The 12,086-nt window shown below is 38.5% G+C and overlaps 1 protein-coding gene across 1 annotated transcript; it reads right to left on the reverse strand.

Annotated features, from left to right (window-relative positions):
- Window positions 1-244: 244 nt before the first annotated feature.
- Window positions 245-5,727, reverse strand: txlna (taxilin alpha). Its single transcript, XM_087787514.1, has 11 exons — window positions 5,613-5,727; window positions 4,375-4,571; window positions 4,069-4,308; window positions 3,679-3,770; window positions 3,434-3,604; window positions 3,061-3,252; window positions 2,865-2,984; window positions 2,723-2,797; window positions 2,327-2,419; window positions 1,885-1,980; window positions 245-1,472 (listed from the first exon to the last, which is right to left on the reverse strand). Exons 2-11 carry the CDS (start codon window positions 4,550-4,552, stop codon window positions 1,170-1,172), a joined length of 1,560 nt encoding a protein of 519 aa, XP_087643640.1. The 5' UTR covers window positions 4,553-4,571; window positions 5,613-5,727; the 3' UTR covers window positions 245-1,169.
- Between the last annotated feature and the right edge of the window lie 6,359 nt (window positions 5,728-12,086).

Here is a 12,086-nt window from a genome sequence, read left to right on the forward strand (position 1 = left end):
TAAGTTTGACGACATTCTGCTGCAGGAGGCAGTTTTCCATTATGGTTATCCTGACACCACACAAACAATCCCATCATGTTTAACACGTAAACACTCTTGACACGATCCTATTTATGCTCTTCCTTACTTCATCCATGAACCTCTACCATGCTGTTCTTATTCTAAGTTAGATTAATAAAGTCAATCTATCTTACTCTTACAAACACAATATATTGTACAAGAATAATGAAACCAAATGACACACTTTATGATGTACAAAAAGAAACAATGAAAACCTTTATTATTATTTTTAAACACAACATCAGACACATATTTTCACCTTGGGGGGGAAAAAAGGTGATTTAAAATTCGACATCAGACAGGTAAAAATAATGAGGGTCATTTAACATCATGTCGAAGCAAGATTCATCAGTAAATCTGACAGTGCACGATGTGAACTTACATTCTTGGCAAAGTTGTTTCGCCATCACACTGTCACAGTATCAAAAGCGGGGAAATATAACCTTGCATAGTGGGATCTGAACATTCACACCCGGAATGGAGGGAAATAGTGGACAAAGACAAATTAAACAGGATTAGGTGTAAATATAAAATAGAATCAACAGTGGGGCTCTGGTCCTGTGTCGCGATATATAGACGAGTATGTTTCAGTGGTAAATATGAAAATAGCTACATTTCTATGTGGATTGCATTTGTTATTTGTTGACATTTGTCCTCATTTTAACATTTTGCCCTTAAGAAGACTGATCTAACACCAAGTCCATACACTTCTGATTCATGCCTATGAGACACTACACTGGTTTGCTGCAAACAAATTAAGGAATGTTAAGTCAAACTTTACTGACACAAAGAACATTTGCATGCAAACCTATATTAGTACTTTTACATCCAACGCCTCAACCTAAAACCCGACGTAAAGCAGTAGCAGTGTGAATGTGGTTCTGTTCTTAAAATCTATGCAACGTGTGAATCTACTTGACAAATGAGGCACATTATAAAGCTTGCAAAGGTTACAGGGCACAGCAGTTTAGAGTTTTAGCTAAAAAAATAAAAGCTTTCCTCTGTTTCTAGATCAGTGTCCAGCAGTTATGAATGCAGCAGAGTAGCAGCAGCATACAGGCTGGTGGTTTGAAGCAGGGGCCACGAGAAGAAGAGGAGAGAATGGAACCTCACTCCGGCTTAGACTGACCTTCTTCAGAGGACGGTTCTGGGTCACCGGGAGTGGATTGGGAGCAAGAAGGGGTCTCTGGAACAGAGGGGTTTTGGTGATTTGAGGTGCCTTCTGGAGGAGACTCTGCAGGAGGGGGCGACGGTGAGTCCGAGTCCACCACTCGGTCGGTGCTGCTCTGTTCACCGAGTAGCTGGACCTTCTTCTTGAGCTTGTTGCGTTCCACTTTAAGTGCCTGCTGTAACTTCTCAAGCCGCTGTACTTTGCCCTGCAGCGCCTCGAACTCACGATCCTGCACAGCTTTCTGCAAACAAAGGACACACAATGATACGTATAAATACATATATACGGTACTTTTCTCGTAATATTTTCAAATACATTTTCATTCTGACAGAGTTCCATTTTACTTTTGATAAAATCATTGTCAAGGTAGCGCAAGGTCACAAATTTAACCTGTGTATCATCTCTGGGTCAAGTGGACCCGGTGGCCGACCTCCAGCACTGCATATGTATTTTTGGGGGCCAGGGAGGTTGTCTGCATTGACCCAGAGACAACACAAGGGATACCTCAAACACATTTGTTTAGAGGCCACTAGCTGCCTTGACCCAGAGATGATACATGTGTTAAGGCACAATTTATCAAACGAGATAAAAGGAGTCAATTCTGTTTAAAAAATATATATTTTTAAGATAGAAGAGAAAAAAATGAGCATTACCTCCTCAACCATCACCAAAAGAGCTTTGTTGCTGCTTTCCCACCTTGAGCGATACATGGCTGTCTCCTTCTCCAGTTTCTTGATCTTCTTGGTCATCTACAAGGAAAGAAACATGTTTTTCAGTATTTTATTTAAATAATTAAACCACATGTCATGATCTAATATGGTCATGGTTTAATTTAAATGATCCAAAACATTATAAGTTTGTTTTTTCCATGGTACTCCGATTCCAGTTATAACTAAATTATAGCAGCAGAAGTTAAGATAAATACTTGTATCCTGTTAACTACACACAAGGACAAAGATCAGCACTAGTTGTTTAATTTTGCTTACATTTACAATAGTATATCCATCACAAACAATTCCAGTAGAACATATCAATATACTGTGCGATATGTAAATCCACATGAAATAAACACAGACCAGGAAGTCAAGAACGTACCTTCTCCATCTCCTGCTTGAATGTGGTGAACACTTCGTTGCTCTTTGACAAAGTCGTCTTAAACTCTTCAAACTTCTCAGTGTATAGTGACAACTGTGGAAAGACAAATTATAAATTTCCTCCCAGATATGAAAGAACATTTTATAAGAGCAATAAACAGAATGACTTAACACAATTACTTAAAGTTAGGAATAAAAAAATTATAAATAATAGCTAAAATAATTTAGAAAATATTTCATAATGTTATATTTTACATACAAATAAAACAAACAAATATATTGTTTTGTCATGTGATTTTAATAGGAAATAGGAGAGGAAATCTGTCTTTAACAGACCCCTTGTCACACCGTAGGTCTGTAATTTGAAATCGTCTTAAACATAAAAAGAGAAAACAACCTGTTGCTTGAGATGAACCTCCTGCTGCTTCATCAGTTCACACATTCTTTGCGACTCCACAGCTTCTTTCAGCAGCTGCATGGAGACACTGCATTAAAAAAGCTGACAATGTGCCAGAAAACGTCTAGGTGAAGATAATTACAATGTCCTTCTCTTTATCGTGTTGGTCCACCGACTCCTTGAGCAGCTCCTGTGCCTGCTGCAGTTTTGCTTCTCCCAGTTTCTGCTGCAGGTCTTTGTGCTTCACCACCTTGTTTATGTGCTGCCGGGACAAGAAACATAGATTAAACATCATCGATCAAACCCTCGACTCTTGGCGTCTGCGTCTCTGCTCAGACCTCGTCTCGGAGCTTGTACTGGTCGTAGAGGTTCTTTAGCTTCTTGGCCAGCTCGATGTTCTCCTGTCGCAGAGTTATGTTGCACTCGTGCTGCTCCATCTGAGACTGGATCCGATTCAGGGTGACTTGAAAATGGCAGCTCATCTCTCTCCTTTTTGCCTCTTCCAGTCGACTTCTGTGTATCCCTTCATCCTTTTTATGAAAATGTTTGATAGTTTATTCAGTAGAAGCACACCCTCACACTGAATAACTGTCACTTTAAATATTGTAAATTACATATTAAGAGCATAGCAAATGTACTTGACAACATATGTAAACTACATGGCAACATAAGCCTTATCTAAAAATCAGAAATGTAGTTCTGAGTGATTACCTTAAGAGTGCGGTTGTGTCTCTGCAGCTCTCTACAGAGACTCTCCAGTTTACTGCGGGCCAGGATTGCCTTGCTGTGTTCACTCCTCAGAGTGTGTTTCTCCCCCATCACCATGTTCTGCTTCTTCTCTACTCCTCGGATCTGCTTCTGCGTGGTGCGATGCTCCTCCAACTGTCGCACATGAAAAAAGCCAAAAAGAAATGAGCAAAAATACAATGACCTAACAATGGAGAGGTTTGACTCACCAGTTCAGCGTACTTCTTGCAGAGTCCTGTCAGTTTCTGCTCCGGGGTGCTCAGAGTGCTCAGGGTCTGCATGAGGAGGGTCACCTCTTTGCCTGAGTTTATAACGAATATGCAAATAAATTTAAACTCTGTGATGCTCTCTAGGATATCCAATGTAGGACCATTAAATAGATGTAAAATATATTTTTTTTTACAAAAAAAACAATTGCAACAATACACAAAAAACATGTAAAAATTATTCCTGAAAGAGTACTAAAAGAATAATAAAAGTTTCAGATGACGTAGATATAACTACAAATGTAGAAAGTAATGCTAGAATGACAATAAACATTTTCTTTAGGAGTTTGATCCATAAACGACATGTTGGAAAACACATTTCCTTCAGCTCACCTAGTCCTTTCCCTCGCTTCCTCTCCCTCTTGTGCCCCTTCTCCACCTCGTTGAGCTTCCCTTCATCCAGCTTGCTGTCCTCCTTCTCTTCGCTGTTGGGCTCTGGACTGTGCGACTGACCGTTGGGAAGTGGTGTTGCATCTTCTGTGATCATCTCATTGCAGTAGGTGTTAACAATGTCCTCCAGTTCTCTGCTCAGCTCATCGGCCTTGTCACAAGAGGATGGAGCTCCCTCTGCATCTACATGAAAAGTCATTATTTTAGGCAATGGAATACAAATGTAATATTTTCAGTAGTAACAGTGACCTTCAGTTGTGCCTTCCTTTTCCTCTGCAGGCGTGTCTGTTGTTCTGACTTCAGCTTCTGTTGGTTTGTTTATTTCCAAATCCTCTTTTACCAGCACAGCAGACTCCGACACTTCTGGAGTTGATGTAGCATCCTCGCTGTTGTGGGTGGATTCTTCATTGTCTTCCTTTTTCATCATTGGATTTCAGGTCTTACACCTACAGTGACAGTTACCATGTGGCAGTGAAATCTGAGCAACTTGTCAACAATCTGCTTTACCAGAAAATGTTAAAAAATAAAAATCATACCATATGAAGAAAACTTGCACGATAAATATTCTAAAATTTTAAACTATCACATCAATGGAGTTCATTTTTTTTTTTTTAATTCTTATTAACAAGTAAGTAACAAAGTAAGTCATTTTTATTTGTAAAGCTTCTCACGAAGACCAGTGTCAAGAAGCGCTTAACCAACAAGACAATACACAAGTGAGGTTAGAAATAATGCAGATTATTTAAAAATAAGATGACTAAAGATACAGTCTCGCTTAACAGTGTCTTTGACACAAGAAATACAATAACAGATAAATGGACATAGTACATTTTACTGATATACTTAATCCTCCAATGTTGATTTACACATTATTTGTTTCAGTGTTTATCTTTTTAATAAAGCGAAATAATTTGCCGCTTTAAGACTGAACATAATGTATTATTTGCTCCATTTACATTTTGAAAAATGCTTTTTCATAACGATTACTATTTTTGTGTCAGTTCAGATTAGGCCATCATAATGACTGATAACTCATACGCACAGACAGTTGGAAATAGAAACTCAAGGTATGAACTACAGCAACATGAATAACAAGCGATGGGTGACAGACTGAACATCAGATATGCTTAAGAATATATTTTCAACTCATTATCAGAGCCGTTAACTTGACATAATAATGGATGCAACTGCTACACAAATACATCTTTAATAAAGGTATGTTGTTTACATCTTATTTGCAACCACATGATTTGTTCATCTCAATGTGACTGACAAAGACATGTGTCACAATATGAATCCTTCATTATAGGCTTTAAAAATAACATATATTATACATGATGCTATAGACGAGGTGAAGCATCACTGGCTTATCACTGAAGTTAGCTTGCTAGCGGTTAGCTCGTTATATACGCAGCCCGACACCACAAGCACGTGAAAAAAGAGACTATTTAGTCGAAATGTATTAAAGAGACAAAAGGCGTGTTTACCTTATTACGTGTTAAGTGAGAGACTGACGTGCAGGGGAAGCAACAGCTTGTCACACAAGGATCACCGATTCTAACTTTATTCTCTTCTTCGCTCAGTTTACGTTTTCTTCTTCTTTCATAAACATTTCCGGATATTTGGCGCGGTGACTGAGTTTTACCGCCATCTACTGCCTAAATGGTAAACTACACTTCAAGTAAAGGAACGTGATTTGAATACAATTGACAATTTCACCCTCCTCTCGTGTGGAGGAGATATAGGACAGTAAAAACAAATACAACTAGACTTTAACACAGTTTATACAGCCTCCCCGTTAAAAACCTAAATACATTTGAATTGGAGAATCTCCGGCATCAGCACCAAAAAAGAAAAGTGTCCAAGAAAAACATTTACACAACCCAATGACAGAAGTAAAGGTAAAGTGCATTGTTCCAAGGGGTAAAGTGAATATGAGTTGGTGGACATTTACAAAGAAAATAACAAATAAATAATATAATAATATATACTGTACAATAAAAAAAAAAGAAGGTATTTTGGTTGCAATTAATTTCTATTCCTATTTTATTATTTTCACGTGTAAATAATATATATATATATATAATGAGTATTTATTTATTTACTCGATTATTATTATTTTTAATTTAATTTACTTAATACATTTTTAAATTGTGTGTTGTTTTGTATTGTATTGTTTTGCTGCTGATGGTGTAAGAGACACTGATGGATAAAGATAGCCCTGAGACCTGACCTCCATTAAGTAGTTTAAGATGGATGGATGGACATCCAATACATGTAATGTATACAGACCAACAATAACCAATCAACAGCATTTAATCAATATGTATTTTACAATGTCATTGCACCTTTGAAACAGAAGTTGTTGTATATTTTCTACAGTCACTAGGTGTCCTACTATCACCACGCAAAAACTCCAGCTATTGAGTCAAGTCCATCCGTGAAAACGATTCATTAAAAAAAGAGGTAAATATTAAAATAGTTACATACAACAACAACTGTATTGTAACATACAATAGAAACAAGCCATTTGTCTCTGAGTTGTCAAGACTAATGGAGCATAAACTCCTAAAACATTTGCAAACTTCCTAAGTGAATAAAAAGAGCAGATTCAACATGGACAACCATTTTTAGGTTTTGAATTGTTGTGTGACAATACTGTTCAAGTAACACTTCAGGTTTTGAGAAGTGAGCAAATACATTTCCAGACACAGCAAACAATACACAAATAAACCCATTATGCAAGTGTGGGATATTACATGTTCTTACTGGCCACATTATATATTGTAATGTGTTACAAGGGGGCATTGAGCAATACAAACAAAAAATAAAATAAAGAAAGAGGTTTAATACTTTAACTAAACAGCATGTCATTATTTAACCAGTATTCACTCAAAGTTGACAGTTGCTATTAAAGGAAGTACATATGAAGCTTTATATTTGAAGTGGAAAATGACAACTTCAATTTAACTCACCCCTAGGCATACACAAGACAAAAAGGATTTTATACTCCATTTGCTTGGCAAACTCTACACATTTCAGAAATGTTTGCATATTGTTAAGCATTCCTCTTCGTTTCCAGGAACAAGAAACGTAAAACATTGTAAAAAGTTGACCTTAAAATGGATTTACAAAAGTGACTAAATCTTACAGCTCAACAGCTTTGCATCTCGTGTCTCTCCGTGACAGGTTCCTACAGACCTTCAAAGAAGTTGACATCTTTGTGTTTACTAATAACATGTACACAAAAAGATGGGTATGCTTTTTTTCAAAATATATATATAATCCTACACATCATTGTTTTGAAATACAATTCCATCTACACAAAACTGCTAACAACTTAATTGATGATGCATGGTTTCAACCCCAGTTGTAAAAGCAGGTTAGATCACGACAACATGGAATGTGAAAGTAGCTCATAAACCAGGGAACCTGGTATCTGTAATGATTTCCTTCTACACAGAGCGGCAGCAGAGAGCAGAAATTAATAGATTATCAAGAAAGTAATAAATCAGTGAAACATTTTAATTCATGAGGCATCCATCTATCTATAGGGAGGAAAAACAGTGTATACTCTTTGTTTTTGACACTAATTATTTGAGTTATTATTAGAATTGTTTGTCGCTTAAGTAAGTAATGTGTTGATGAAGCTCAATGAAGCAATTTCCCATTTTCTTTTTAGAGCTCAGTAGGTGGCGCCCTCAGGTAAAAAAAAAAGAAAAAAGGGAGATCTTTGTGCAGAGTGCTATGAAGCAGGCTCTGACAATAATTATACTGCTTCATTAAGTTTCACAAACCCCTTAATTTTTAGTTTATTTAATCAACTTAACGCTTCAATGTCCACTAGATATGACCTGTTTTTTTAGACAGCTATTCGATTGAAACCTCACATCACTCTGAGCCCCAAAAAATAAGACACTGCTTTGTGAAGCATCATCAGCATCATCATCATTTTAATAACTGATCATCCCTGCAAATATTGCAGTACTGAAAGCTACCACTAGATTACTGCTTCATCCTATGTTGGAGTGTTTGAGTTTTGCATTACAAGTAAAAGTACCTGCTCTCTAGGTATAAGAAGAGGAGTTAATGAGGCCTCATGATACAGCATCAGGTATCTAATTTTGAAAGGCCACTAGATGGCAGTCTCTGATTAATAATCTTTGATTATGATCTACATGTGGTGCAGCCTACTCCCATCAGTATGTGTGAATGGCTGTCAAAGCGCTTTGTGACCCTGGTCTAGAAAGGCGCTATATAAATAGAGATTATTATTATTATTATTATTACTAATTAAATTCTAGTAAACCTGGAATCATTTACAAGATGTGAGTGCCATCTAGTGGCCTTTAAAACTGTAAAGGCACCAGCATCATGAGGACTCATCAACCCATGACTACTAGGTAGAGTCCATTTACGAAATGCAGTTGAATCAGCGGCTACTGGTTGATGTGGAACATACTAGAGCAGGGGTGACCATAATTCATTTATTTTAAGATCCTATTTATTAAAAAATCCTATGTTGTTTTCACAACACTGGCAATAAAAGTTTCTCATTCTGATAATGCCAAAATTTAACTTAATTTTTATCAATTTAAATTGTTATTATTATTTATTATAATTTGATTTTCCTTGATTTTCTGGAACTCGTGTTGTGTTTTCAGTTTTATCTTGATCTTTAAAGTATATACTTTATTGAATATTGTTTTGATTGTTTAAGCGCTTTGTGACCCTGGTCTGGAAAAGCGCTATACAAATAAAAATTACTTACTTACTTACTTACAGTTTATTAAACAATATAATATACAGCACAACAAAAGGTATAAAACAAAACCCCATAAAAAGAACAAATAAAGACAGAAAGTAGATATTCAAAACAAAGGTCTTTTGTGTTAAATTTAATTTTATATACCTATTTTAAAATATCATAAAAAAGCACCATGAGAAAAAAGATATTCAAACACAGATCTTTTAAGAAATGTAGGGTTGAACTATTAAAAGTTTTTTTTTGGAAACTCATTTTAAACATTTCTAAATGGCCAGTTTTATAGTATTATTTTGATTTTCTTAGATAAGGTTGGAGGGCCGCATGTGGCCCCCTGTAAACATTACCCAGGTCTGCGCTAGAGGGACCAAGAGCCACTCATAGAAGTGAAGTTGTTCTTTTAGGTGTGGTGACCAGCATCTCAATCAAAAAAGTCTCACCTTATCAAATGAAAAGAGGCAGCTTCATAGCTGGTTGCTACCGCCCGAAAGCACTCACTTCCATCCTCATGAAGAGCTTCGAGCCGCTATTCCTGCAACACATCAAGTCTGAGCTCCCCCCGCCCTGGACCCCTTCCAGTTTGCATATCGGTCTAACCGCTCGACTGATGATACCATCTCCGCTGCCCTCATCTCAGCCCTCACCCACCTGGAGACTAAAGACTCGTACGTCATAATGCTGTTCACCGACTTCAGCTCAGCATTCAACACCATCATCCCCCAGCAGCTCATCCTCAAACTAAACCAGTTGGGACTCAACTCCTCCCTGTGCTGTTGGACTTCCTGAAGGGGAGACCACACAGACAGTGAGGGTCGGCAGTAACACCTCCAGCACCATCACATCGAACAGAGGGGCCCCCCAAGTATGTGTGCTGAGCCCCCTCCTCTTCAGTCTGCTGACCCGTGACTGCACTCCATTATCCAGCTCCAACCTCTTCATCAAGTTTACAAAAGACACAACTGTGATGAGACGGTCTACAGGAGTGAGGTCAACAGGCTGACCACGTGGTGCAAAGACAACACTCTTCACCTGAACGTGGAGAAGACTAAGGAGGTCATTGTGGACTGGAGAGGGTGAGCAGCACCACGTTCCTGGGTGTGCACATCTCTGAAGATCTGTCCTGGAGCCACAATACAACATCACTGGCCAAAAAAGCCCACCAGCACCTGTACTTCCTCCGCAGACTGAGGAGGGCAAGAGCCCCACCACCTATGATGCTCACCTTCTAAAGAGGCACCATCGAGATCATCCTGTCAAGCTGCATCACCGCGTGGTACGGCGCCTGCACCGTGTCCTGCTGCAAGACCCTGCAGCGCATTGTGAGAGCAGCTGAGAAAATCATTGGTGTCTCTCTCCCCCCACTCCTGGACATTATAACACCCGCATCACCACTAAGGCCATCAGGATCTCTGGTGACCCAACTCACCCGTCCCACAGCCTCTTCATCCTGCTGCCGTCAGGCAGAAGACTGCGCAGTCTTCAGGCCAGAACCAGCAGGTTAAAGGACCAGGCTTTCAGGAGACTCAACTCCCTCCCTGTCCTATCATCACTCTCACCTGCGCTTGCACTACCTGTGCATTAACTTGGGACTGTGCGTTTTTTTTGTTGATATTCAGTTAATTATTTACATATTGTTGATTATTGATTTCATTTTGTTGATTATTTATTTTTTATTAATTTTTAATGTCCTTTCATTGTCTACCTCATGTTTTGCATCGTGGGTCTGAGACGACTACAATTTCATCTATGCTGTATGTCTTGCATATATGTATATTTGACAAATACAATAACTTGAACTTGAACTTGAACTTGAAGACCACAGGTGGTAGTTTGAACTGTGAAAAGAACCTTCCCTAGTTGGCTTTAGAGCAGGAATGTCAGACTCAATCACACAAGGGGGCCTGACAGGGTGGGGGACATGGGATCTCTATCACCTATTGTTCAATAAGAAACAAAATCATTATTAAGGGTGTATTGACAATGCAATACATATCAAGAGACAGGGATAACAATACAATATACCGTGATATATTGTAATACTGTAGGAACAAGGATGTACAGTATTTTGCAGAATGTACAGGCCACATGACTCTTGACAAAGTTGTAACTGCTTTCATTTGTTTTGAAACAAAATATGCCCAAAAATCAACTTAAAAAGCTTCTGGAGTGGACTGTATCCTCTCGTCCTCAGTCATATGTTGAATCTGGTGGGATTTTTTTTTTTTTTAGCTGTGGAGGATGTAATGACTGCTCCATATTGAGGCCGGGCCTTTATTTGCAAAACAAAAATGAACAAACTCTGAATATATGCATGTTATTTGTAAATAATATTAATATTCCTCACACCTGTAATGTCACTCTTATATACTGCATATAGTCCAATCTTGGTCAGTTGCTGCTATAATGTACTGCTGTTATTGACAATGTCTGCACCAGTTATCACATCCTTCTTTGACTTTTTGTGTGGATGGCAGGGTTAAAAAAGAGGACTCTATTTGATCCATGTTCTTCTATTCAATTGCAGAATTGTGTTGTATGCGTTTGTCCTAAGGCTCTAAAGCCTTCATCTAAAAAAGTCTCTTTAATCTGCCTCTTTTCAGTTGCTGCTGTACATCATTTATGGAAACACTCTCCTCGCTGTCTTTGATATACACGCATCATCCATTTCATTCTCTAACAGCATGTGTGTGTGTGTGTGTGTGTGTAAACATTCAGGGCTCCCTGGTGCTTATATGAATTAAAAATGACAAAGTCACACAGCCGTCATCAACAAGGGCCCTTTGCCGAGAGCAGGTGGCTCTAAATTACTGCACTATATTGTGAAGCAGAATCATCCACTGACATGTTACCCAGGGGTCTTGGGGTTGACGTACCCCAGATCTGACGACAGGGGGCAATGTTTCCCAAGCGATCCCGCGACGGTCGCCTGCACCAGGGTCAGCTGTGATTGCTGGGGAAGGTCAGTACAGCTGTAAATATTTGTCATGATTACCAAAAGTAAATAAGGAAAAGCTTGAGTAAAGCGGTGCTGCAAAAAGGCCCTGAAGGAAGGTCCAGTGAAGTAAAGACAAATCTGCAAACAAAGTCTGAGTCATACAATGTTTCGGGAAAAGCAAACAGGAGGTGTTTGTGCAACATAGGCAGAATTTCAATGACGATGGATCAAGTGTCCAGGTTTCCAAAAATAAGTTGTGGA

This window comes from Callionymus lyra, chromosome 3 (assembly GCF_982586985.1).
Source record: "Callionymus lyra chromosome 3, fCalLyr1.hap1.1, whole genome shotgun sequence".
NCBI lineage: Eukaryota > Metazoa > Chordata > Actinopteri > Syngnathiformes > Callionymidae > Callionymus > Callionymus lyra.

Excerpts from the sequence above, each read along its gene's own strand:
- txlna (XM_087787514.1), bottom strand. The coding sequence starts at position 4,552 with ATGATGAAAAAGGAAGACAATGAAGAATCCACCCACAACAGCGAGGAT. Across the intron at positions 3,605-3,678 it reads GCAAGAAGTACGCTGAACTG|TTGGAGGAGCATCGCACCAC; the intron begins GTGAGTCAAACC and ends CATGTGCGACAG. Across the intron at positions 1,981-2,326 it reads TCAAGCAGGAGATGGAGAAG|ATGACCAAGAAGATCAAGAA; the intron begins GTACGTTCTTGA and ends CTTTCCTTGTAG.